This window comes from Dipodomys merriami, unplaced genomic scaffold (assembly GCF_024711535.1).
Source record: "Dipodomys merriami isolate MVZ:Mamm:240054 unplaced genomic scaffold, mDipMer1.0.p SCAF_28, whole genome shotgun sequence".
NCBI lineage: Eukaryota > Metazoa > Chordata > Mammalia > Rodentia > Heteromyidae > Dipodomys > Dipodomys merriami.
The window spans coordinates 7,995,104-8,022,802 of NW_027204270.1; the positions used below are offsets into that span (position 1 = coordinate 7,995,104).

Sequence of the window (27,699 nt, forward strand, 5' to 3'; positions counted from 1 at the left end):
AGGGATAACATCCAACCCCATGACTGACCACCCCCCCCCCCCAAAAAAAAAAAAATTACACAAGTGCCTTGGAATAGAGAAAAGGGTACATGGATTTGACATGGATTGAGTAGTGATAGGAGGATAGTAGGGGCAGGCAAAGTCTTCCAGAAGAGGTGGGCATTTTCATTTTGTGTTTCAGATGTAGTAGATTTTGGACCTGCTATTATGCTTCACCCTGGACTAAGGGACTGCCCTAATTTACCCTCCTAGTTGACCTCAAACATAGATGCTTCTTCCTGTAGTTAAGAACATTTCTTCATTCTCATTAGTTCCGTATTTTCCTGGGAAACTTGTTGAAAGCAAACATTCCTAGACTCTACCTGAGAGTGCAGACTCTCAGGGTCAATGCTCTGGGCCTCTTGCTCCTAGGCCATGTGCAGGAACGAGGACAGCTGACTACAGTGTGGGCAGGCTTTCATTTTCCTAAATGCAGGAGAATGCAGCCACATGTTTGTGTCCCAACTCTAAAGGGAAAGTGGAGTGTGGCTACATAGCAAAGAAGGAGTTTTGCATTGGTGTCACTTTGAAAAACAGTCTTACCACTTGCATACTGAGTACTTTCAACTCTCTTTGGCTACTTTTTTCCCTGTTCCTGTTGAAGTCACTTCATGCCACAATTTTAGCTTCTCTGGATGAATGCTGCAGTGTAGCCATCCTTGCTGGGATATTTGCATTTCACTTGAACTTGTTATTCAAGTGCTGTCTGGCTGACATTCAGTTATGGTTGGCATGAGCTATATTTAATTTTACTGGTTTATCCTGTTAAAGTGAACTTCATTATTTGAAACTTGAGCACTTTGTTTTCTTTCCAAGCAGTGCTTTTCCAGAAAAAAACAAAACAAAAAACAACCCCCCTTTCCTCCCCCAAAAAACCCCACCTGTCCCTCTGCTTATCTAAACTCTTTTGCCTTTCCCATCAGTGTGTATAGGCAGACAGGTGTGCTGTTAGCCTAGATGGAAGGTGTTGCTGAGCACCAAGCATGCTCCCTCAGAGGAGACATGAAGGCTCTTGGTAATGCTTCCCAGTTTCCTTTGTTGGCTATGTCATCAGTCTTTTAAAACTTTACTGAATGTAGTAATATTTATTTATGTATTTGTTTACTTTTTCTGTGGAGCTGGGAATCATACCAAAGGCCTCATACATGCTAGACAAGCACTCTACCACTGAGGCTCATTACCAGCCCAAAACTATATTCCTCTTCACCTTAAATCTATGATGCCACTTCACAGATGGCAGAGCAAGCTCTTTGGTGTTGGCATGAAGTATGCATGTACCCTAGTCCTGGGTATATTCAGGTTTACTTATATTCATCTCAGGTAGGATGAATAATCTGTTTAAATTTTATCTTAATTACCATCCTATCTGTGCTTAATAGGAACTACTTGTTTCTTCTTTTAGTTATTAAGTCTGAAGAATTAAGTTTGGCATCTTTTCCTTACTGCTTTTCAAACTGTAATATTCAAGTTATTCATGAGTCACATGAGATTTTCCCTTATGAAATAGGCTAGTTAGTTAGCTCATGCTACATATCTGTATGTGTATACTTTTAGTGCCAGGGATTGAACAAATGCTAGATTTTATTTGCTCTTCCATGAAGCTAAACCCCAATGCATTTAGTGCGTATTTGATTTGGGAGTCTTTTTGTAATTGAAGCATGATACCCAGTCATACCTGCTTGCTTTATTTAGAGATACATGACTTTTTTTTGACATTCAAAATTAGAATTAACTGGTTGATAAATTAGGCGGTACATTTTAGCTCTTGTGTGTAGGTATGAGCTGTGTCAAAGTTAAGTTAGTGAAATGAACTGAAAATGAACTTTTTCTTTTTCATAGAGAAATAAGCCATGGTGTTCCAGACATATCTATCCATGGCAATCTCTCCTCAGTCCACTGCTCCTTGGATCTGTACAAATACAAGCTGATTCGAGGCTTACTGGAGAACAACCTTGGCGAGCCCATAGAGGAGTTTATGCGACCTTACGATTTACAAGATCCAAGAATTCATGTGAGTGAGGCCTCATGTTCTTCTGTAGCTCCCCCCGGGCTCAGCTGATTATATTAACTTGTGTGTAATTCCTCATATTCACCTGGAGAAGGAAGGCAGCACAGGAAGCAAGCTACACTTCTTGGCTTGTTGTCCATTTTCAGGTGGTGTCATGGTCTTTATGTTAATGAACATTTTCCTTTCGCAGACTGTTCTGAGTGGAGAAGTGTACACGTGCATGTGCTTCCTCATTGATATGGTAAATGTAAGCCTGGAGCTCAAAGATCCAAAAGGAAAAGAAGGTGCTGGATCCCTAGCCAGGTATGGCTTTAATTCTGTGATGTTATCACATATTTTGTATTAGCACAGAGAAATGGTGCACTGGGGTGGCCCACAGTGGATGAGGTCTGCCAGTGCTTCTTGGTTTATCTCTTTTTCTGCAGTGCTGGGGATTTATTCCCAAGGTCTTGCTTGTGCCTTCAATCACTGAATTTTATCCCAGAGGGCTTTCTTAAAAGTTTAAATTTATAGCCAGCATATGTTAGGCAATGCTGTAGTAACAGCCAGCTGCAGATAATAACATTTCTTCCTTAAGCTAGGTGCTCATCCTGAGAGTCAGGTTGTTTTGCTCCTTTGGTCACTCAGAGTGACTTTATTTTGTTTTGTTCTATTTATTTATTTATTTATTTATTTATTTATTTATTTATTTATTTATTTATTTATTTTGGGTCCAGTTGTGGGGCCTGAACTCTGGGCCTGGGCACTGTCCCTCAGCTCTTCAGTTCAAGGCTAGTGCTCTACCACTTGAGCCACAGCACCACTTCTGGCTTTTTTTCTTTTTGCTTATGTGGTGCAGAGGAATTGAACCCAGGGCCTTGAGCATGCAAGGCAAGTGCTCTACCACTGAGTCACCTTCCCAGACCTGTTCTATTTATTTTAAGCTAGAGTCTTGCAGTATTGCCTAGGCTGGCCTTGAATTCCTGGGTTTTGTAAGCAGTCCCGTCCCCGTCCCCGTCCCCGTCCCCCCCCCCCCGTCCCCCCCCCCCCCCCCGTCCCCCCCGCAACTTCAGCCTTCTGAGTTGCTGGGATTATAAGCATGTCGTGCTTGGCCAATAGAACTTTAATATGATAGATAACAAAACTAGAGCCCTTGAATGGTCTCAGGTGGCAATAAACACTGTGGCGCATGTTGGAGTTACAATATGGTCACACCAGCAGGGAACTGTAGCTGGCATGACAAGCGCATACCATTGTATCTGACTTTTGCTGACCTGTGTTCTCAAGAACTTTTTGCCTGGCTCAGCCTGAAACTGTAATCCTCCTGATCTGTCTTCCAAGTATCTAGTATTATAGATGTGAGCCACTGTGCCTAGCTAAGTACAATGATCTTATGCACAAATTTGGGTATACTCAGGAGAGAGAAACTTCCAAGCAAACTAGAAGGGATCCTTGACATCTGTTGGGGATTATGTCAAGTATGCAGCCCTCTTAGAGCTCTGCTGGGAAATGAGAATGATAGTGAATCAAGAATATGATAAATTAGGGGCATTGTTATTCCTTATGAAGTTCCTCTGTACAAAGTTCCTCTTTGAAGCTGAAAAAATGAGATGTGTGGTACAGTGCCACAAATTCTATTTTGAGACATCAGCTAAGAAAACCAACTTAGGATCTCAGAGTGAAAGTTATTCTCCTTCAACAATTTACATATGTTGATGATTTTGTTCTTGCTATCTTAACTTTTTGTAAAATATAGAATTACTTTACTGTTTCTGTTTGCTTTTGCCCTTTTAGATTTGATTTCAAGAAATGTAAACTGCTCTATGAAAGTTTTTCCAATCAAACTAAGTCCATTAACTTGGTTTCCCATTCCATGATGGCCTTTGACACCCGCTGTGCTGGGCAGAAGACAAGCCCAGGCACCACCAATGTGTTCAGCTGTATCTTTCAGCCTTCCAAGAACAGCAGCACCAGCCAGGGGTCCATTCAGATTGAGCTTCATTTCAGGTAGTGGAGCCATACCTTAACTTCACCATTCTTTTTTTTTTTTTTTTTTAGTTCCTTAACCTTCTTCTTTTTTTTTTTTTTTTTATTGTGAAAATACTGTACAGAGGGGTTACAATTACATGGGCAAGATAATGAGTATATTTCTTATCAAGCATTGTAGCCTCCTCCTTTGTTTCCCCTTCTCCTTCCTTCCCATCCTCCCCCCAAACTTCACCATTCCTCATGGAGACATTTCCTTTTGTGGCCAGCGGGCCAAGTCTATGTGGGCTTTTCAGTAGCAAAGGAATAGTGGCTTACTCTTGCAGTTTAATTGATTGGCCAAAAGATGTCTCTGTTGCCTTAAAAAAATGTAATTTAGAATTGAACCCAGTCCTTAAAACCAAACTCCTTGTAAACTTTAATTTGTAAAATGACTTGGGGAAGAAAGAATTATGTTGGTTTAAGAAACAAAACAAAACAGAAAATGTTTGCTTTTAATCAGTGGTGGTTTTGACTTGAATACCTATCTCTTCAGGCCTTCCAACTCACTTCTCCACAAATAAAGCATTTTTACCTTTTTGAGTTAAGAGTATGTTTTCTCTGTGGTATTATGAGAGGCCCCCCTGAGTACAGAAACAGCATATATTTTGGAATACACAGACTGTGGCTCTGACTTGTGATATTATTCTTTCCAGCTACATATTTTAGCACAAATTATCTAATGTCTTTGAATAAGATATAATTGTGTGTATGTGTGTGTGTGTGTGTGTGTGTGTGTATGTATGTATGTATGTATGTATGTATATATGTATGTATGCTGGTACTGGGGCTTGAACTCAGGGCCTCATGCTCTTGCTCAGGTTTTTTACTCCTGGACAGAGTTTTGCCATTTCAACCATGCCTCCAGTTTCTACTTAGCTTCTTTGAGACTCAATTTTCTCTTTTACTTAAAAACTAACGAACAGGCTGGGTGCTGGTGGCTTACGTTTATAATCCCAGCTACTCAGTAGGCTGAGATCTGAGGATTTTGGTTTGAAGCCAGCCTGCACAGGAAAGTCTGTGAGATTCTTTATCTCTGATTAACCTGAAGTAGAGTTGTGGCTCAAGTGGTAGAGCACTAGCCTTGAGCAAAAATGCTCAGGGACAGCACTCAGGTCCCAGAGTTCAAGCTCCAGGACTATCAAAAGACAAAAACAAACAAAAAAAACACGCTAATAAACAAAAGAAGCAAAAAACTGTTCCTATATCATTGGGTAAAGGTAAGAATAAGGTTGGTGGGGCTGGGATGGTGGCTCAGTGGTAGAGTGCTTGCCTTGCATGCATGAGGCCATGGGTTCAATTCCTCAGCACCACATAAGCAGAAAAAGCTGGAAGCAGCGCTGTCTCTCAAGTAGTAGAGTGCTAGCCTTGAGCTGAAGAGCTCAGGGACAGCACCCAGGCCCAGAGATCAGGCCCCACGACCAACAAAAACAAAAACAAAAACAAAAACAAAAACAAAAACAAAAAACAAAAAGAATAAGGTTGGTATATTGCTTGGCATACATAGAAACTATTGTTGTTTTTGTTATTATTACTATTGATGTAGCTAGCTTGTGCTGTTTTATATTTTGTGAGCCTTTATGAGTAAGTGAGCAATAGATCTGAAAACTAAAAAATCAGGTTCTGACCTCAAGAATTCCTAAAATGAAGATCCAAAAGAACTTCTTCAGAGCCAATGTCAGTTCCATTCTTAGTACTTTATGTTATAAAGTGTTTTGTAAATGTAAGCCACTAAGTAAAAAGGCTGATCAAAAAAGGAAAAATGATCAGCAAGATGATTATGATATATACTTTTTATTAACTTACATTAGTTATACAGAGGGGGATTGAATTGTTACCTTTCCACACATGCTTGCAGGGTATTCCAATCAATCTCATCAGTTATTGTGTTTAGAAGTTTGTGTGACTGACATGCTAATGTGCCGTTCAGAATTCCCCTGTGTTTAAAGTTTTTGGCTCTTTGGGAGGAAAAGTCATGATTTCTTCATATGCCTTTAAGAGGTGTAGCCAAGGAAACGTTTAAGCCTTTGTAGGAATGTTTATCTAAAAGTTCAGTAATAGGAATGTTAGTGGCCTCTTGCTGGGTACTCCCAAGTCTTCAGAGTAGGCCAATTTCCCCTTTTACAGATGCAGAGGTGCACACCAGAGAAGGGCAGAGAGTGCCTGCAGTGGGGTCACACCGCCTGAAAGGCCAGTAGGCGGAACTCCAACCTGGGTCTCTGACTTTAGTCTTTCTAACTCTTGGGCCTGCCAGCTAGCTCTCTGACCATTGTTGGATTGCAGCCATCTGATAGGATGTTGTGTGTGGCAGCTCCTCTGTTGGAAGGTAGTTGTTGGAACAGGAGGCCTGCATGTATTTTGTCCACCTGCTGAGACAACTTCTTTTTGTGTTTGCTTTATTATTACTGATCTCAGTTTCCTAAACTACTGGCTAGTTGCCTCCCACCTTATGTTTTTAATATACAAAGAGTCTTGAAATATTAGTCTGTTCATATTCTAAAGGTATATAATTTCTTGTAGTCAAATAATGAAGTTGTAGCTTGACTCTTAACAGAAGTACCATTGTTAGTGAGAGGCGTAAACTGTTCTCTTGATTGGAACTTCTGAACGCTTTCCGTGTCTCAAGAAGAATTACTCTTCTGTTGGGATTTTGTATGTCAAATATAAATCACTTCACAGTGTTTAAAGGCTTGAAATATTTTCCAGAAAAGGGATCTGACACACTGTGACTTTCCAGTTAGTGCTGAGCTCTGACAATCTATGTTCAAAATGGGCTGGAAAATTTTTACTGAGAGCAACATTTTTTCTCCATTACGAAAGGATTTGTTTCTTTGACAGATGCCGTGTCTGTACAGAGACAGGCATCATCTTGCCCTTTTACTAGAGGCGGTGAGCCAGGTTTAGGACAAAGCAGAGACTGGAGAACCAGCCTAAGAAATAGCACTAATAGGGCAGGGGACTGGGTTCAGGAAATTGTGCAAGCCCAAACCTCTGCATACACCATAAGTTTGAGGCCAGGCCCGAGGGTGCTTCTTTGGTTTTCATTTAAGTATGAAAATTGGAGTAATGAAGACTGTAATACGAGTCTTGTGTCACCTGTCCTCTTCCAACCAAATTCCCTATCTAGGGAGCTCGGGGAATTGACCCAACAAAAATGCCATCCCGTTGTTTTTCCTTCTTAGCCTAAATGATTGAGGCTCAGGTCATTTTCAGCCAGATGAACCATCTAGTACTAGTATGTGAACTTGGTGTTTGTTAAAAAGTAATCCTAGACATGAGAGAGAAAAAGAGAGAGGGAGAGAGAGAGAGAGAGACAACAGACAGAGACAAAGACACAGAGAGACAGAGACAAAGAGAGAGGGCTACCTTTATCTAATACATGCTGTATATCAGTGCCTTTCCCCTTAGAATAGTAGTATTTCCCATTTCTGAGTACACAGGTTGTTGACTTACCCAGGGTAGCACAATGTGTAAGTGACAGTCTGGGTCTCTGACTTCAAAGCCTGCACTCTTGCTATTAATAGACCAGCAATTTTAACCTCAGCCCTCTAGGTTTGTGGTCTCCTATCGGAAATGCTTGGGGCCAGAACCTGGGTTTCAGGTTTTATAATATTTGTATGACTTTGCTAGTAGAGAATCCCTGTTTCAAAAATCCCAAATCCAAATGCTCTCAGTTTCAAATGTTAGTTTATTTTGGAATAGGAATACTTCCTCTGTGATGACATTTTGGGTCAGATAATTCCTTGCTATGAGATTATCATGTGTTTTGTGGGATAGGTTAGTAGCATCCCTGGTCTCTACCTACCATATGCCCCTCATCTTGACAATTAGAAATGTCTGCAGATGCTGCCAGGTGTCTCTTGGGGGCAGTCATGTTAGTTGAAATCACTGGGCTATGCTGGACTGCTTTCTTCTAATATACTTCTTGATTGAAAATAATGTTAGTTTCAAGAAGGCATACACTACATATGTTGGTTTTTAAAATTTTAGTAAGGCTTTATTTTAGGAAAAAAGGATAAATTAGGGAGATAAGGGCAAAAAGAGAAAAACATTCCCTATGCAGGAAATGACAGTAAAGACTCCTATATGTGTTCTTAAACCAGTGTTCAGAGTTTATTGATGCTTGAACTGTCAGTTTAAGAAATACTGGAATAGAGGCAGGCATGGTGATATGTGTCTATAGTCCCAGCTAGTCAAAAGGCTGAGGCAGGAGGATTGCTTGAGCTCAGGAGTTTGAGGTTAGCCTCAGATAATTTGTCTTAACAAAAGAAAAGGAAATAACCGACAATACCTTGGAATACTACCTGCCCAAACTGAGGAATACTTTTGCAAGTACTGTGCTTTTTATTTTTATTTCTCTCTTTCTTCTTGTAGATCTACAAAGGATTCCTCCTGTTTCACAGTAGTTCTCAACAATCTCCGTGTTTTTCTCATATTTGACTGGCTATTGTTGGTCCATGATTTTCTCTACACACCCAGTGACAGTAAGAAACAAAATGTTACTCCTTCTCGGCATCGAAACTCCAGCAGCGAATCCGTTGTAGTTCCCAAAACTGTTAAGAGTGGAGTAGTTACTAAGCGGTCTTCCCTTACTGTGTCCAGTGAAAGGCATCTGGAGGTCAAGGTCAATGTAACAGGTGATTATCTGTGATTCATGGATGTTTAGTTTGGGTGTTAGCTCCATGCCTGTCTTACAGGATGATTTCTTGGTTCCTCTTACTTCTGTATGAGAGGACTCACTCATTTGTATCTTTTACAGACCAACAAGTTTCAAGTTTCTTGTTTTTTGGTCAGTCATGGGGCTTGAACTCTGGGCCTGGGTGCTGTCCTGTCCCTGAGCTCTTCAGTTCAAGGCGAGTGCTCTACCACTTGAGCCACAATACCACTTCTGGTTTTCTGGTGTTTGATTGGAGCTAAGAGTCTCATGGACTTTCTTGCCCAGGCTGGTTTGAACTGCAATTCTCAGCCTCCTGAGAAACTAGGATTATAGATGTAAACCACTGGTGCCCGGCAAGGTGTCAAGATTCTTGATCTCCATTTTTGTGTATGGGCTGCCAGACCCATTGAAGACTGTGGTGTGTCTTGCCCCTGGTGCAGTTACCCAGTATGAGCAGCTGCCTGGACGAAGATCTTTTTTCCTAATGTAAAGTCTGGCTTAATTTTTAGTTTAATCTATTATAGGATTCCCACAGACATGCTTTACAAATTTAGTATGTGAAAAGTCTCACTTCTGAAAATAAATAAGTGAATAGTCAAATAAGTGAATGGACTGTTCTTCCCCAAAAAGAATTTTTTCCTTTTATTAATAATTAGGTTCTTCTGAAGCATCGCTATGTGTTTAGATATTTACAACTTCCCAGTTGTTCTCACAAAACTGACTAATAGGATAAATTTTAAATGGATTCAGTTACAAAAGCTTGTTCCTTACATAGTTTTTTGATGAAAACATTGTAATCCAGAGTTTGACCTTTCTGCTTAACAAATGAGTTGAAAGCTGGCTGTACTACAAATGTCAAAAATCTTGACACAAGCTGATCTACATTCTTTTTGACAACTTGATCAGCTACAGAGAAGCTGTTGTAATGCTTTAGGTGGCTTGACCAAAGGTTGTTATCTGAGTCAATTTAAACTACCCTTTGGTAAAGTGTCTGTTAGGCCTCTCAGGAAAATGCAATTTCTCCCTCTATCTCAAACATGTATGTTAACAAGGGAGACTACATCCCAGTCTTTCCTTCCAGGACAGTGTTCTGATGGCTCAGCTGCACCTTGCCAGATATAGGTTTGTACAAGATGGTAGTGAGCAGAATGTTGACAGCCATCCTGGAGACCAAATCTCTGTCTGGCCAGTGTTCTCACGTAGTGAGTTTATGTTCCTTTCCTTGTGGCTGCCTGCTGTTTTTCAGCCTTCAAGCTTGACCTTGATTGACCATGTTGTCCTTTCTAGGTACAGAGTTTGTGGTTGTTGAAGATGTGTCCTGCTTTGATACCAACGCCATTATTCTGAAAGGCACCACAGTGCTTACTTATAAGCCCCGCTTTGTTGACCGCCCCTTTTCTGGAAGTTTGTTTGGCATTGAGGTAAGCAGTCTGTGTGTTGATCAGAACACTGCCTGCTAGACTCAAGAGAGAAGCATGTGGAAAAGAATTTGCTTCCTAATCTCTCACATTCATGGAATCAGAGGACCCCTCCCTCTAGCCTTCTTCCCTTCTCACATCTGCTAGGTTACTCCACTGTGAACATGCAGAGGGGCTGTACTCCCTTCTTCCTCAGGAAGTTCAAAGACACCCTTCTAGTCCCCATTCTTGCCAGGCCTTTTGTTGAGTCTCTGGTTCAGGCTTACTCCCCATTGAATCTGTGCAGACAAGGCTATGGTTCTCATTGCCCCCACCTTCTCCTTTCCTCACACTGAGGATTTCTGATCTATGAAAGACCCTCTAGTTAGTCATGTGTGACCTGAAGGACACTGATACGGTATCATCAAGGAGATAATTTGTACGAGTGTCTTTTATAACCTGGAAATTTCTTTATGTGATACTGAGCAAAAACAACTGTGTCTTGTAGAGATAAGAGAAAACATGGCACATCATGTCTTTTTTTTTTTTTTGGGTCAGTCCTGGGGCTTAAACTCTGGGCCTGTGTGTTGTCCCTCAGATGTTCAGCTTAAGGTGAGTGCTCTACCATTAAGCCCCAGTGCCACTTCCGGTTTTCTGGTGGTTAATTGGAGATAAGAGTCTCACAGACTTTCCTGCCTGGGCTGGCTTTGAACTTGGTCCTCGGATCTCAGTCTCCTGAGTAGCTAGGATTACAGGCATGAGCCACTGGTGCCCAGCTCTGTTATATATTCTTTATTTTGGGTCTGGTTGTGGGGCCTGAACTCTGGGTCTGGGCACTGTCCCTCAGCTCTTCAGCTCAAGGCTAGCTCACTACCACTTGAGCCACAGCGCCACTTCCGGCTTTTTTCTTTTTGCTTATGTGGTGCTGAGGAATTGAACCCAGGGCCTCAGGCATGCAAGGCAAGTGCTCTACCACTGAGCCACATTCCCAGCCCTGTTAGATATTCTTAAGTAACTGATCTTAGCTAATATTCCTGTCATTACACTGTTTGAATGTTGGCCCAGGTATTCTTTTCCCTTTATGATTGGATTTTTTTGTTACTGTTTTTGTTTTTCCTGCTGTACTGGTGATCAGACCTGTAGTAGGCAAATGCTAAGATTACAGGCGTGAGCCACCAGCGCCTAGCTGAGATTTTATTTCTTAACCATTTGTTTCTGTAATGGAAGAAAATCTCAGTTCAGGAGCAAGAAACTACCTGCTGGGGCAATGAAATGTCAATTCTTCTGCTGGCCAGGCACCACAATGCCAGCTTTGAGTGAAAATCTTGATGATTGATTAATGAACTGTCAGGTACAATTGGGTTTTGTATAGCAGAAGCCCCTCAAGGAAAAAGGAAAATGAAACTTTGCTGCTCCAAAGTCTTAGAAAAACTACATGGCAAAATATTTAGAATTCTTGGGAACTCCTCCAATCTTTTTATTTTGGCAGCACAGTTGAAGTGGAATTCTGAGACTCCTTGATAGGTCATAGGAGAGAATTTATAAGGTATAATGAGTTAGTTTTGAATGTGGCAAATGACATTGGTGTCACTTGTTTTCTGTTAGATCTAGGAAGTGCTCCACAAAGGCAGAGGCTCATGAGTTGAGAGACCCCAAATGGGCTTCTTTCCTCTGTGTTCCTCTGAACACAGAACATACTCTGGTCCTGGGAGGGCCCCCTTCCTCACTTCCTTCTGTTACCTCACTGGTGTAATTACTTGTTATTTTAGCATGCTGAAACATTTCAGACATAGACAAGGTGCCCAGGATAATGTAATGGGCCCTGTGTCCCTGTCACTCAGCTTTAATAATAATACATTCTTAATTGCAAAATTTGGAGGGACAAAACATTTTGCTGTGTTTTTTTCTTTTTTTTCTCTCCTTTTTTTTTGGGTCTGGTCGTGGGGCCTGAACTCTGAGCCTGGGTGCTGTCCCTCAGCTCTTCAGCTCAATGCTAGCTAGCGCTTTACCACTTGAGCCACAGCGCCACTTCAGGCTTTTTCTTTTTGCTTATGTGGTGCTGAGGAATCGAACCCAGGGCCTCAGGCATGCGAGGCAAGCGCTCTACCACTGAGCCACCTTCCCAGCCCCTGTGTTTTTTTCTTAAAGGAAAGTCATGCTATAATAATGATAATAATGATAATTATTAATGAATATTATGAGACAAGGTCTTACTGTGTAGCCCAGGCTCATCTATGACTCACCATGTACCCCAAGTTGACCGCAAACATAAGATCTTTTCACCCTAACCTCCTTAGTGTTAGGATTATAGGAATATGCCACCATACCTGTCTTTGTAATATTATTTTGGCTAGGCTGTGTATTCACATAATCTGTATTATAACTATCTTCCTACATTTTATATCTTTTTTCTACTTTATTGATGAGAAAACAGAATAAAGAATCTAGAATCAGATGAACCATGTTTAGGAACCTTGTGGCCTAGTACGGTAGTATATGCTTGTATTCCAGCATTGAGGAATAAGCTAAGATTGGAGGATCAAGTATTCAAAGCTAACCTGGGCTACAAGGTGAGACTCATCTCTCTAAAAAACTAAAAAAACTTAGGTATGGCTGGGAGCAGGTGGCTCATGCCTGTAATCCTGGTTACTTAGAAGGCTGAGATCTGATGATCACGTTCAAAGCTAGCCCAGGCAGGATAGTCAGTGAGACTCTTACCTCCAATAAACTACCAGAAAACTAAGTGGTGCTGTGGCTTTTAAGTGGTAGAACGCTAGCCTTGAGCTGAAGAGATGAGGGACAGTGCCCAGGCCCAAAGTTCAAGCCCACGAACGACCAAAAAACCCAAAAAACCACAACAGAAAAAACCCCTATGTATGTTTTGAGTTCATTGTGAGGTTTATATGAATGAATACATGTTAAGATGTTTAGAAAACAACTTGATCAGGGCTGGGAACGTGGCTCAGTGGTAGAGCGCTTGCCTCGCATGCCTGAGGCCCTGGGTTCGATTCCTTAGCACCACATAAGCAAAAAGAAAAAGGCTGGAAGTGGTGTTGTGGCTCAAGTGGTAGAGTGCTAGCCTTGAGCTGAAGAGCTGAGGGACAGCGCCCAGGCCCAGAGTTCAGGCCCCATGACCGGACCAAAAACAAACAAACAAACAAACAAAAAAGAAAACAACCTGATCTTTATTCAGTGCCCATTGTATATTATATTCCTTTCAGTTCAAATGAAAAAACGAGTAGTGTATATACTAAATTGTCTTTACATAATTCTGATCAACTTGAAAAAATATACTCAGTATCAATTAAAAGTGTATTTGTGAAAGAAATCCAGAAAAATATGTGAGAAGCATTTGAAGATTGTTAAGTGGCTAACCTGAGTCTAAGTCAAGCCTTTTAATGCTACTCATAAAACTTCAACCCACTATGGAAACTACAAGTAGTAGAAGAAGATAGTAGGACCTGAGCTCTGGCAGGAACCTGGCTGGAAGCCACCACCTTCCTTTGTTAAATGGTCACAATGCTCCATTGAGAAGATTTGATATAACCTCAGTTGCCCTTAATTTGTTTAACTATGAAAAATTGTTTCATGAAATGTTCTTTCTTTTGTATTATTTCCTCATTACTAGAGAAGTAGGATAATTGGGTCAAAGAGCATGTAGTCATTATGTTTGTGGGAGGGGTTGACAGCTGCCTTTTTTTCTGGTGAACATTGTCCATGTTCCCAGCAGTGTGTGGGAGTGTCAGTGCCTCACAGGGATCTGTGAGCAGTTGTGTTGCATTTGACAAGAACACAGTGCTCCTAAGATTGTCCCTTTTATGTTGGTCTTGGGACCTTTCTAAGTCAGATCGTAATCCTCTCTGTATCGCTTTTTAATGCCTAGGTGTTCTCATGCCGACTAGGGAATGAGCAGGATACGGCTCTTTCAATTGTTGATCCAGTACAAATCCAAGTGGAGCTGGTGGGGAATTCTTCTTATCAGAACAGTTCTGGATTGATGGATGCCTTCAATAGTGAGGATTTCCCACCTGTCCTAGAGGTAATGATTGAAAAAAAAATAGCCCTCTGAGTAAACTACCCTTGTGTACTCTGAGCCCACCACCTTTTTAGGTGCTAAAGCAGATACAAAATAAATAGGAAATTATCTAGGATCTTGGAGTCTTGGGAGGATAAAAGACCTTTTAATTGCTTGCTGTCATCTTGAAGTTCTATGCAAGTTTATAGGAAGTAGAACTTAAACTCGGAATATTCCTTGTGGGTGGCACACAGGGTCAGAGGAGTTCAACTGAAGGGCAGGATGCAGAGGTAGATCAGCAAAGAGGAGAGGGAGAACATTCCCAAGTCAAGAAGCCAAGTCAGGGTGAAGTCAAAGGAAGGTCTGATGAGACTGGAGAGGTATGTGGGATCAGAGATGAAGCCAGGCAGGGGAGGCTTAACAATGTGGTATTCTGTTTCTTTGATGGGAGGGAAATACTTAGTGTCTTTGAATCACAGGAGATTGAAAGGGAAAAGCCGTGTTGATTTTCAGTCTTAGTGGCACCTCAGGAAAAGTAAGTGAATCAGTCATGGTTCAAGTCCAGTCACCTGCTCATGGTCTGGAGAGTTATGTTGCTTGTCTCTGAGGAAGAATGAATTTTAGAAAATATTAGTAACCAACTTACATAAGGTTTTTGTGTGAAGCAAAAAGAGATCGGTTTTGGGGGTTAGTTCATTTCAGAGATTTAAAAAATTAAATAGGTCCATGCAGAATAGAATAACAAAATGTTGCCAGTAAGTGGTCCTTTTTTTCCCTGGAGCCATTCATTCTATGATCCTGTGCTTTAGTGACTAAAGTAGGGAAATAGCCTGCAGTAGCAGTAATTGCTCTAGTCATTATCTCAACTTAGTATTTTTTTTTTATTCAGTACAGTTTTTGGTTTGTTTTACCTTACAGCTGAAACATCAGACCTTGTGGTTATTTGCTTAATTTTTTTTTTTTTTTTTTTTTTTTTTTTTTTTTTGGTCGTGGGGGCTGAACTCTGGGCCTGGGCACTGTCCCTCAGGTCTTCAGCTCAAGGCTAGCACCCTACCACTTGAGCCACAGCGTCACTTCTGGCTTTTTTCTGCTTATGTGGTGCTAAGGAATCGAACCCAGGGCCTCATGCAAGGCAAGCACTCTACCACTGAGCCAACTTCCCAGCCCTTATTTGCTTAACTTTGAGATCTTTCTAATCCTTTTTTTTTTTTTTTGGGGGTGCTGGTCCTGGAATTTAAACTCAGGGCTTGGGCACTGTCCCTGAGGTTTTTTTTTTTTTGTGCTCAAGGTTAGTGCTCTACCAATTAAAGCCACAGTTTTATTGGAGATAGGAGTGTCATAGACTTTCCTGCCAGGCTGACATCAAACCAAAATCCTCAGATCTCAGCCTCCTGAGTACCTAGGATTACAGGTATGAGCCACCAGGGCCTGGTGATCTTTGTAATCTTTAAAGGAGAAATTTGTTATACTATCTGTTAAGACTTTTAGAACTTGAAATAGGAATTATATCTATATGAGGTGTGCATACAGAACCAGATGCAACTAAAAAATGAAAACTTTTTGTATTTTGCTAGATTCAGTTACAAGCCCTAGACATCAGGCTGTCCTATAATGATGTACAGCTGTTTCTGGCCATTGCAAAATCTATCCCAGAGCAAGCAAGTGCAGCAGTGCCGGACTCCACAGCCTTGGAGGCTGACTCTGGTAGAGATCACCCTCCAGGGACATCTCGAGGTGGAGAGGAAGCCAGAGAAGGGAGAAGACACACCTTAGATCCTGTCTTGGGTAGGTGGCCAGTTGTAAACCCTTCAGTCTTCCCAATCCTGCTGCTTTTCAGGTTTTTAGAATATATTTTGTATATTCAAATGTTTCAGAGTCAAATTATTTCATTAGTTAAAATTGCAAGTCATAAATGTGACTGATATATATATATATATATATATATATATATATATATATATATATATATTTACTCATAAACAAACTCAACATTGTAATTTCTTTCATGCTTGTTTAAGTAATATCCTAGTTTAGTTTAAAACTTCGAGAATTTTCCTCTAAAGTTATTTTAATAGTATTACATTTTAGTTTTAAGCTTTTTAAACAAGTCACCATGAGGAAATGACTTAAAACTCCAGGGTATGCATGCCTGATGGAGGAATGTATTATGAGCCCATTTTTGCCTTGAAAAATGAATGCTTTACTCAGTATCTCTGAATTTCTTATATTATTACATTGGACTATGGATTAATTTACATAAAATTATTTCCTAGAGTTACAGCTGGCTAGACTTCAGGAGCTGGGGTTCAGCATGGATGATTGCCGCAAGGCCCTTTTGGTTTGCCAAGGTAATTTGACACAGACTTCCCATTAGCTGTTGTTTTATCTTGTCAGTACACTTCCTTCCACACCGTTGTCTGTTCCCATACTAAGAAGGAACGGGTCTTCCATTCATAAAATGGTGAAGAAGAGAGAAATCTGTGCTGGCTTTTGCTGATGTACCTCAGACTGTAGAGGTCAAGATCAGAGTAAGCTCTTAGTTAGCTGGAGATAGCACTGAAGATAGGGTTTGGTATTCTCTGTGGTTTCAGGTTCACTGGGTGTCAGGGACTATGATTTTGTAAGTATAATTTGAGTGCCTTTTAAACAATATTTTATGAGATTATAATTTTATCATGATATACTTAATACTATGTCAGCATCATCTTTCCCTGCCACTGAAATTATTCGTAAACACTAATCTTCTTTTTTACAATGACTGTAAGGATAATAATTTAACCATGGTTCACTTTTTTCCTCTTCATGCTGGGCAGTGACACCCAGGCCTCATGCCTACTAGGCAAGCACTCTACCGCTGTACCTTCCCTCAGCCCACTTATTTTGTATTCTTTCAATGTTATATACACAGTCTATATTAAGCATTTTCTTTTTTGGTGTGAACTTGTATCCACATTTTGAAGTATTTTCTTAGGGAAGTACCTAATATTATAAATACTGGGTTAAAGAATGGAAAATATTTTCAGGTTCTTCACTAGAACTGACAAGTGGTTTTCTAGAAAGATTATACCTAGGTTACATTCCAGCCAATTGTGTAGAAATGTTTGTCTCTTCACCTAAAGGTTTGTGTTAACCATCACATATTTTGTCCTGAAAAAATTAGGGTACAGTAGTTATTTTGTTCCTTTTTACCTAGTCACCATTGCTTTTTGGATAATTACTTTTATACCTCTTAATATCTATTTTTGCTATGCCTTTTACTCTTTTTTTTAATAATTCAAACTTTTTTTTGCTACCAGTCCTGGGACTTGAACTCAGGGCATAAACACTGTCCCTGAGCTTTTTTGCTTAAGGCTAGTGCTCAACTACTTAAGCCACTGCTTTACTTCAGGGCTTTTTGGTAGTTTATTGGAGATGAGAGTCTGAGGGACTTTCCTGCCTGGGCTGGCTTTGAGCCGCAATCCTCAGATCTCAGTTTCCTGAGTAGCTAGGATTACAGACTTGAGTCACCAGCGCCCAGTAGAATTTTATTATTATTATTTTTTGTAAGTTCTAATGAGTTTTTGGGTTTTCTGTTTTTTCTAGCTTAGCTACTTACTTATTCCATTAGTAGTAAAGACTATAATAGCCCCTGTTCACAGAGTCTTTATTACTTACATGCCAGGCTTTGCTCTGAGAGCTGGACAGAAACTTGTTTGTTTCCTCTTCATGTAAAGTGCCGTAGGCACAGAGATTTGGAATTAGGCTACCTTGCTCCATAGCCCATGCCCATAGCCACTTATGCTGTTCTATATTCTGCCCTCCTTTCCTTCCTTGTCTTCCTTTCCCTCTTTTCTTTTTGTTTCCCCTTTCCTGCTTTACCTTAACCTGTTCGTATTTCTAGTAGCATGCTGGCCTTTCTCTCTCTCTGTCTCTCTCTCTCTCTTTCTCTGTCTCTCTGTCTCTCTCATGTTTGTCACCGTCTCTCTTTTCTTCTGTTCTCTTCAACCCTCCCTCTTCTTTTTTTTTTTTTTTTTTGCTGGTCCTGGGGCTTGAACTCAGGGCCTGGGTGCTGTCTCTGAGCCTCTTTTTGCTCAAGGCCAGTGCTCTGCCACTTGAACCACAGTACCATTTCCAGCTTTTTCTGAGTAGTTTATTGGAGATAAGAGCTCACAGACTTTCCTGCTTGGGCTGGCTTAGAACTGTGGTCCTCTGACTCAACCTCCTGAATAGTTTAGGATTACAGGCATGAGCCACTGGCGCCCAGACAACTTTCCCTCTTAAATCTTAAGAATGTCTCTGGGATCAAAGCTGTCCTGGGCTGCCCAATAAGTCCCTGTAAAACTTGGTTTTTCTGTTTTATCTGTGAGTTGCCAGGGTAGCTGTGGAAATTGATGGAACTGCTCTTCTGATTTTTTTGAAGGCCAACTGAAAAAGGCAGCAAGTTGGTTGTTCAAGAATGCGGAGCCTCTCAAGTCTCTTTCCCTGACCTCTGGCAGCCAAGATAGTCTGGGAGCTGTGCCGGCCCCACGTATATCTGGAGTGGAGATCAAAGCAGAGAGTGTGTGCATCTGCCTCATTGATGATTGCATGGACTGCGATGTGCCTCTTGCTGAGCTGACTTTCTCCCGTGAGTGCTGTTGTGGCCCGCATATGTCTCAAGATATATCAGTGATAGCTGGATTATTTAGGACTGCCTTCTTCATTTTTAGTTATTTATTTTTGTAGTGTTGGAGATTGAACCTATGGCCTTGCACGTTTGGTTAGGTGCCTTACACTGAGTGCATGCCTAGCCCCCTTTAAAAAAATTTTAAAGTTGTAACTATAAAGGTGATGTACAGAAGATTACAGTTGTGTAAGTCAGGTAAAAAGTACATTTCAAGCTGGGCGCTGGTGGCTCACACCTGTAATCCTAGCTACTCAGGAGGCTGAGATCTGAGGATCTCGGTTCAAAGCCAGCCTGGGCAGGAAACTCCGTGAGACTCTTATCTCCAATAAACCACTAGAAAACTGGAAATGGTGCTGTGGCTCAAGTGGTAGAGCACTTGCTTTGAGCTGAAGAGCTAAGGGACAGAGCCCAGGCCCAGAGTTCAAGCCCCATGATCGACCAAAAAAAAAAAAAAAGGTACATTTCATTTTGGACAATGTCATCCCTTTTAAATTCATTCCACTTCTCCTATACTTAATATGGATAAAACTTAGGTATACCATTTTGTATATTTTCCCAGAAATTCTTATTTACTTGCCATATGTTGCCTGCAATCTGTAGCTGAATAGAATATATTAGAATAGAATAGAAATTACCATTGATAAAATTTGCATTAACAGCTTTAAGTAGAGCTGAGCTCTCCATTTGCTTATCTTTGATGGATTAGTATTATAGTGAAGACTATTACTAAAGACTTTTCAAAGATGACAAAACAATGCTTCTAATTTGTCTTTCTCTTGAAGATAAAAGTTACAAAACATAAATTCTGTTAGGAAGCTTACCTCTGTGTCCCCTCTGGAGGGCCACAGACGAGGGGACACCACTAACTTTGTGGCCATGGTGGAGTGCTGTGGCCTTCCTGCAGCCCTGTAAGCAATTAGTCAAGGACAGTAGGTGAAAATCCATCAGTGGTTTTACCTTCCATTTTTCACGGCCAGCTTCTTCTCCTTATGCATAAAATTTGTTCTGGACATTAGCTTTTCTTTTTCTTTTGTGGTTCTGGGAGTTGAACCAAGGCCTTCACACGTGCTAGACAAGTGCTCTTCCACTGGGCTACATCTCCAGACCTTGATTTTTTGAGATAGGTTCTTGCTATGCAGGCTGGTCTCAAACTCTCAATCCTCTTGCTTCCAACTCCCAAGTGCTAGAGTTACAAGTGTGTGCCACCATACCAAGCTTAATCAACCCTTTGCACATTGTGATTTCAAGTACTATGAGGACTGTGGAATTAAAGTAACAATTGGAATTCTAACTTGTTATAAGTATCTTTAGTGAATAGAGGTTGTTTCTTGTTTTTCTGGAGTAATAATGTTAATGTTTGAGCTAGTATTTGGCAAGATACACTTAATTCTACCTCTCTTCCATCTTTTTTTTTTTTTTTTGTCGGTCGTGGGGCCTGAACTCCCAGCCCCTGGGCACTGTCCTCAAGGCTAGCACTCTACCACTTGAGCCACAGTACCACTTCTGGCTTTTTCTGCTTATGTGTGCTGAGGAATTGAACCCAAGGCCTCATGCATGCAAGGCAAGCACTCTACCACTGAGCCACCTTTCCAGCCGTCTCTTCCTTCTTTTACTACATGTTCCAGTAGGTTTTGGGTACACCAGGACCAGGGTGAGTCCTGTTGAGGAGACAGATGAGGCCCTTGTCCTCTTCATGTGGTGTTACAAAGCTCAATAATCAAGATGAATCGTTCATACAGTATTTTTAATGACTCAAAATTGATTAACAATGCATGATAACCAGAATGGTATAATTTTATATACTTTTTTGTAAGGACCTCAGTTTTAGCTAGATATAATGTGTCTTTAATGTGATCTGTTTGCAAAGGTCAGTTTTGGTTGCTCCTGCCCTGCTGCTACAGTAAGATTTGCTTTCATTGCAGGTCTGAATTTTCTTCAGCATGTGAGGACCAGCCCTGAAGGCTACGCCCATTTCACACTTTCTGGGGATTATTATAACCGTGCTCTGTCAGGTAAAATAAAGCATATGTTATCGTAGAGTTTAAAAATACACTTAAATGTTTGCTTGGGCCCATTGCCACATACATTTTATATGAGGGAAAGGTAGAGCCAGGGTGAGATGGAACAGAGAAGATTAAAAAGCAAAGAATACTTAAATTACAGAACATAAAGATTTTCTGTTTTCTGAAAACAGAAATTTTCATCATTCTTTTTTAGTTGGGGGCAGTAGTGGTATTTGAATTTAGGGCCTTTACTTACTCAGTATCACTTGAGCCATACCTCCAAAATGACTGTTTAATGATTATTTGGGAGGTAAGAGTCTGGAGGATTTTTCTGCCTGGGCTGGCCTTGAGCCAAGGTCCTCAGATCTCAGACTCCCGAGTAGCCAGGATTACAAATGTGAGCCACCAGCCCCAGCTGTTTTTTCATTCCAGAACATTATGTTGCTCAGTGGTGAAGAATTTATTTTGAAGAGAATTTTATGTCCATGAACATGTTAAATCTCTTACTTCTTCATTTTCTATTAGACGTATTCGATTCAGAACAGGGATATTAATACATGGAGACATTACTGTGTTTTGGTTTGCTTTCTTTCCCTACTCCCTAAAGCAAAACACAATTGAGCAGAGCAAAGTTTTTCTAGAAATGTAAAACCTGGATATTACTGAAAGGCATTTTCAGGTTGTCTTTCTCTCATATATTAATCCATTATTCATTCCTGAAACAAAATGCCCAAAGTAGGCTACTTTATAAGGAAAGCAGATTTATTGAGCTCATGGGGTTGGAGTCCGGAAGTCCATCCAGATCCCTCCTCCCCATTTTTTATTTTTATTTTTTTGTCTATGGAGAGGACCTAATGACAACTGGCCTTATGGTGGAGGTGCACGTGGGATTCAGAGACCATGCGGTCACACAGGAAGCCATAGGCAGCACATGAGCCAACTCTTAACTTATGAATAACTCATTCTTAAAAGAACTAGCTCAGCATTCCTTCAAGAACTTTGTTAATCTCTTCCAAGGGCCTGCTCTAAATGGCCCAAGGACCTCAAATACAGTCCACCTATCTCTCAGTTGCCACTTAGCAGGCTTAGACAGGCTGAAGCAGAGGGCTACAGAAAGGAGATGGGGGAGTGGCATTCAAGGCCTTCAAGGGAACTTGTAATTTTCTATTTCTTTCTTTCTTTTTTTTTTTTGGGTCCGGTTGTGGGCCTGAACTGTGGGCCTGGGTGCTGTCCCTCAGCTCTTTAGCTCAAGGCTAGCGCTCTACCACTTAAGCCACAGCGCCACTTCCAGCTTTTTTCTTTTTGCTTATGTGGTGCTGAGGAATCAAACCCAGGGCCTCATGCATGCAAGGCAAGCGCTCTACCCCTGAGCCACCTTCCCAGCCCTGTAATTTTCTATTTCTTATGTAGAATCATGGGTATATATGAATGTGTTTTCTTCGAATTGTAAAGATGTTGTTTAAACAATTTATCTTAACAACATTTTAAGATAGAAACATTGAGAAACTTAAGCTAATGAGAATCCAGATTTACCTATTTATTCACTCAATAGATTGTGTTACCAGGAGAGCCAAATGTGATTGCCAACATGAGTGGCCAAGAACCGGTGCTGCCTCCTCTGTGATAGATGCTTGTACTACCCATGGAAGACCATGGTGGGAGTTGCTTATGCTTGTCCACTTGTGTCTACCATAGCACTGACATCTATAAGGTGATCTGCAGCCAGAAGTGGAGCTTTTTTTTTTTTTTTTTTTTTTTGGTGTCATGGGACTTGAACTCAGGGCCTGGGATCTATCCCTGAGCCTTTTCACTTAAGGCTAGCACTCTACCACTTTGAGCCACAGCGCCACTTCCAGTTTTTCTGGGGGTTAATTGGAGACAAGAGTCTTGACGGACTTTCCTGTGTGGGCTGGCTTCAAACTATGATCCTCAGATCTCAGCCTACTGAGTAGCTAGGATTACAGGCATGAGCCACTGGTGCCTGGAAAGAGATGGAACTTTTGTTGAGAAAGTGACTTGGAGTGCTTAAGCTCTGGTCTGTTTTTGCAGAGCACTCATGAATAGTATTTCTCTGTAAACCTCTGATATTTGCTGAACAGATGTCTTACTTCCTGTTTTCTGTAGGCTGGGAGCCATTTATCGAGCCATGGCCATGCTCTGTATCCTGGCAACAGCAGGCAGCTAGTCGTCTTCATCCCCGGCGACTAAAGTTGGAGGCCAAAGCCAAACCCCGTTTGGATATCAATATCACTTCTGTACTGATTGGTGAGTGCAATTTCAAGCTAGTTCTTTTCTGTACAATCCCTTGGTTTAGCAGATGATATTAGGTTAGCAAATACTTGGCCCTATGCCTAGCATCATCAATTATCATTGTTTCTTTCCCAGTGCACCCTAAACTAGTCTCAGGAATCTTTTATTTATTTATTTTTTTGTTGGTCATGGGGCCTGAACTCTGGGCTTGGGCACTGTCCCTCAGCTCTTCAGCTCAAGGCTAGCACTCTACCACTTGAGCCACAGCGCCACTTCCAGCTTTTTTTGCTTATGTGGTGCTGACGAATCGAACCTAGAGCCTCATGCATGGAAGAAAAACACTCTATCACTGAGCCACCTTCCCAGCCCCATCTGGAATCCTTTTAACCCGCTTTTAAGAGTTGGCATCTCATGCCAGCTCTTCAAGGTGTTGAGATTCCTTGGGAACTATAAGTGGCCTTACTTCATTTTCTCTTCATAGTGCCTGGTAGCTGGGGTCACTGAATGCCCTGGAAGCAAGTTGACATTTACTTTTCTCAGGCTAGTCACAGAATAATTCTTTCTGGTGTGGTTTTGGCTGGGTCCTCATAGCAGAGAGTAAGTTGTCTGTTGTTGCCCATCAATGCCATCCTTACTTAACTCTGGAAATGACTTGTCTAAGGGGTACCAGAGTAGTGGAGTATACTCTGAAAGTTTCTGTGGTTACCCTGAGATGTGCATTCCTGTGTTTGAGGATGAACAAGAAGTTTCTATTGTTTGTGTTTCTATCATCTAAAAGCAGATTAGCATTCTCAGTTTGGTTTGGTGCGCTGCATAATCTACTTTTGGTAATAGAGTAAGTCATTTGTGAGTGGTAGCATACACCAGGGCAAAACAGTGACCTCATGTCATGTATGTTCATTGAGGCTGTTAGAATAACGCTGCTTTGTCCTTGTCAGAACAAAGGGAAGAGTGGGTTAGTGGAATAAGATTCTTAAGTTTTTTGGTTTCCAAGATTTAAAACCACTGTTTTAGGAAGTGGCACTGTGGCTTAAGTGGTAGAGCGCTCACCTTGAGCTGAAGAGCTGAGAGACAGCACCCAGGTCCAGAGTTCAAGCCTCATGACCAAAAAAAAAAAAAAAAAAAAAAAAAACCCCAAACAAAAAACCCACACTTTTAAATAATCAAATTTCATCCATCAATTTGCTTTGATATTAATATTACCATATCATCACATGTGGTGGTTCATGTCTGTAATCCCCACACTTGGGAGGCTTAGACTGGAGAATTGAATGTTTGAGGACTGGACTACGTAGCAAGACCATGTCTCAAAAAAAAAATTGCAAAAGCAAAAAATGAATAATAGTAAATTAGCCGTATGGATATTCTAAATTGTATTATTTTGATTAGTTTTTTTTTCCTCATGATTTGCTAATCTGAATTAGATAATTTTGGTATGGTAGTCTTGCTCTTAAACTTTTGATTATTGGGTTTTATTTTTTTTTTGAAAGACCTAAAATTATCTTACGTTTGCAATCCCAGCACCTGAGAGGCCAAGGTTAGGAGGATTATAAGTTTGAGGCCAGTCTGAGCTACATAGCAAGTTCCAGGCTAGCTTGGGTTATATAGTGAAATTTTCTCTGAGAAAACCAAAAAATCAAAAAGTAAGTAAATAAGAGTTCACCTCAGAAGTATTTTTGTTAGTATTTCTGATAAATATTTAATATTTAAAAATACCTTCTAGAAAACTTTTTTTGTCCTTAGTAAAACTTTTATTTTTTTTTAAACCCAATTTCTTATTTCTAATAGTGTTCTGAAACCCATAAATATTGCTTAGTGTTTAAATGAATCTTATATCTGTGGCATGTATTGGGATTGAAACTGGAAACCACTCATTCTTGTTCCAAGTATAAAAGAAAGATCTTCACTCAGGTGTGGTGTATCAGAATTATTTTCTTAACCTGCTGTTCCCCTTAACAGTTCTCTCCAAAAATAAATCTGCTCATGGAAAATTGCAGCTGGATTTCAGCCTCCTGGGTTTAATTATTCTTTAGAAGCTTTCTGACTGATCTCTCAGTTTCCAAACCTTTTCCCTTGGCATAATGTACTTTGTTCTTCATAAACTAAGTCATTCTCTTTTCTAGATTTCTCTGCATTGTTTCTACCTCAATATGTTGTAAAGTTATATGAGTTACACTGGACATGCATTTTCATGTCTATAGAATCCTTGCCCATGTGAATCCCTCTACCTAGAATGTCACTTCCATTCTTTTTTTTTTTTTTTTCCATTTGTGCTGGTCCTAGATCTGGGTGCTATCTCTTAGCTCTTTTTGCTCAATGCTGGCATTCTGCCACTTGAGCCACAGCTCCACTTCCAGCTTTTTGGTGGTTAATTGGAGACAAGTCTTATAGACTTTCCTGCCTCGGCTGGCTTTGAACTTTAATCCTTAGATCTCAGTCTCCTGAGTAGTTCAGATTAAGATGTGAGTCACCTGTGTCTAGTTTGTCATTCCATTCTTAATCACATTGGCAATTGCTAAACTATTCATTCTTTCAGACTCAGAACTATGGTTTGAATCTGAAGACCTCTCTGAAGTCTTCTCTGGGCTTTGGTATCTATTCCTCCACTTCTGCCAAAACAGTTAATCTGTGCCATTGGGGCATTTTATTCACATCTTTGTTTAAGCCTCATTGACATTTGTTTTTGTGGTGGGTGTTGTTTTGTTTGCGCTACTCTCTTCTATGTAGATTTGAGTTTCTCCAGGGCACATACCATCTCAGCAGCAGTTCTAGCATGTAGAGGCACTTAAGAAGAGCTTATGTTGCTGAATTGAAATTACTTAATATGAACTTTCAATCTTTTCTACTTCTCTTTTTACTATCTTTGTGGATTTTTCTTTTTCCTGTAGACCAGTATATAAGTACCAAGGAATCATGGATGGCAGATTACTGTAAAGAAGACAAAGAAATGGATTCTACTAAGTCAGAAGACTGGATGGGCTCTTCAGTAGATCCTCCATGCTTTGGACAAAGTAAGATTTTTACCTGCCAATATCTATCTGAGTCACTGTTGACCATAATGCAATGCTTCACTGAGAAATTCAGACAGAACCGCCATTTTTCATGGAGAAATCTATGAGAAATTATGACTTGTCTTCTATTGTTCTGTTTTAGTCTTTTCAAGAGACAGTTTTCTGGCACAATCTACTGAATTTTTAATGTGGGCTCCTTAATTCCACCTATATTGGGAGAAAGGATCTGCAACACGAAATTCCTAAAATCTGGTGTCATTGTAAATGAGCTGGTACACTGAAACTATGTCAAGATCAACTTTTGCTTGGTCTGTGTTTCCTCAACAGAACATTGGTTTTTCCAGTTAATTGAATTTTTTTTAAAAATCAGATTTTAAAGACATCTTTTCTAACATCTAAAGCTAGTGATAGAAGGTTTATGTATTCTTGAAAAGAGGAAGGGCAGGATCCCATGTGGAAAAACATTTTTAAAAGAGAAGCCCTGTATTGTTCATATAGTATAAAAGAATTAAATACCCAGCCTTTTGAGGAAAGAGGAGTCAGTTTGTTCTCCAGTTGGTTCCCTTGATGATGTTTTCTTTCCTTATTTAGAGCCTTACCATGGAGCTCTGTTTTCCTCAGAACTGGGGAGATTGTGATGGACAACTGCATGGTCTTAGTTGTTCCACAAGCCATTGTTATCCAAATTCAACTCAGCCCCAACTCTTTCAGTGTGGTTTCTTTGGGGAGGCTTGGCCGGACTTCACATAGCTCATGAATACTTAAATATTCCATCTGGTCTGCAAACATGTCATGGGAAAATGGGTTTTCTTAGTGTCTAAAATATTTGTTCTGTTTTGGCTCTCCTCAGGGTGTATACTCAAACCCTCTGTACTTGTAGTAGGAAAGAAAGAAATATCAGCTGTGCTTGTTCTCTGTCTTCCCAGGCTGTTCTGAGTCTTGAGGTTGTTGCTTAGGAGCCAGGGCCTTTCAGCTCTGGTTTCTACTCTAGTCTTCCCTGTTTGTGTGTCAAGAAACCTAGCAGTCTACTCAGAAGATGCTAAATAATCTTTATGTATGTAATATGTCCAAGAGAGTGTGTTTCTGAAAATGTTATTTATACAGAGAGATCTTGAATAAGGAATCTGTGCAAATACCAGGAAGATTTGATCTTTAGGACGGTAATAAAGGATATCCTCTCCCCCAACCCCTATGCTTCTGTAGTTAATAAGCTACCTAGTCAATGTGTAACACCAGTGCTAAATAAAAGCCTTCTTTTACGTATATAAATTTTTATGGCTACTTAGGCTGATATAGGTGTGATGCATCTTTTTAATCACACATAACTAATATATCTAAATTTCTAGGTGTCTTTGTTTCTGGAAATTGTAGGATAGTATTCTTTGAATAGGCCAGGATTATAATTTTTTAATAGTCCCACCAAAATGATTATTGAGCTTCTCTCTATTGGCTTCAACCTTGCTGAACTGATCACAGACTTTAGGTCTTATTTGAGTATTTAGTATTATTTCCTCCCAAGTTGTGCTTCTTTATTCAGACCAGCATCTTGAGCAGCTCTTAGTATGAAACTCAGCCTAATGAAATGCTGATTTCCCTCTTGTGCTGTTTCTTTAGCAGGAAAATTGTCTCACTTTGACATAATTGTGGGCCTACTTTAGTAAAAGCTGAGA

General features: G+C 40.5%; 1 protein-coding gene across 8 annotated transcripts in view; it reads left to right on the plus strand.

Annotated features, from left to right (window-relative positions):
- Positions 1 to 27,699, plus strand: part of Vps13d (vacuolar protein sorting 13 homolog D) — a 242,471-nt gene that overhangs the window by 71,947 nt on the left and 142,825 nt on the right. For all 8 annotated transcript variants that reach the window (XM_070037405.1, XM_070037408.1, XM_070037409.1 and 5 more), the window contains 12 exons: positions 1,879 to 2,050; positions 2,238 to 2,350; positions 3,821 to 4,033; positions 8,426 to 8,688; positions 9,996 to 10,129; positions 13,989 to 14,144; positions 15,695 to 15,905; positions 16,394 to 16,468; positions 18,520 to 18,726; positions 20,688 to 20,777; positions 22,893 to 23,033; positions 25,907 to 26,029. In XM_070037405.1, the coding sequence (XP_069893506.1) occupies positions 1,879 to 2,050; positions 2,238 to 2,350; positions 3,821 to 4,033; positions 8,426 to 8,688; positions 9,996 to 10,129; positions 13,989 to 14,144; positions 15,695 to 15,905; positions 16,394 to 16,468; positions 18,520 to 18,726; positions 20,688 to 20,777; positions 22,893 to 23,033; positions 25,907 to 26,029 (1,898 nt within the window). The remainder of the gene's footprint in view (positions 1 to 1,878; positions 2,051 to 2,237; positions 2,351 to 3,820; positions 4,034 to 8,425; positions 8,689 to 9,995; positions 10,130 to 13,988; positions 14,145 to 15,694; positions 15,906 to 16,393; positions 16,469 to 18,519; positions 18,727 to 20,687; positions 20,778 to 22,892; positions 23,034 to 25,906; positions 26,030 to 27,699) is intronic.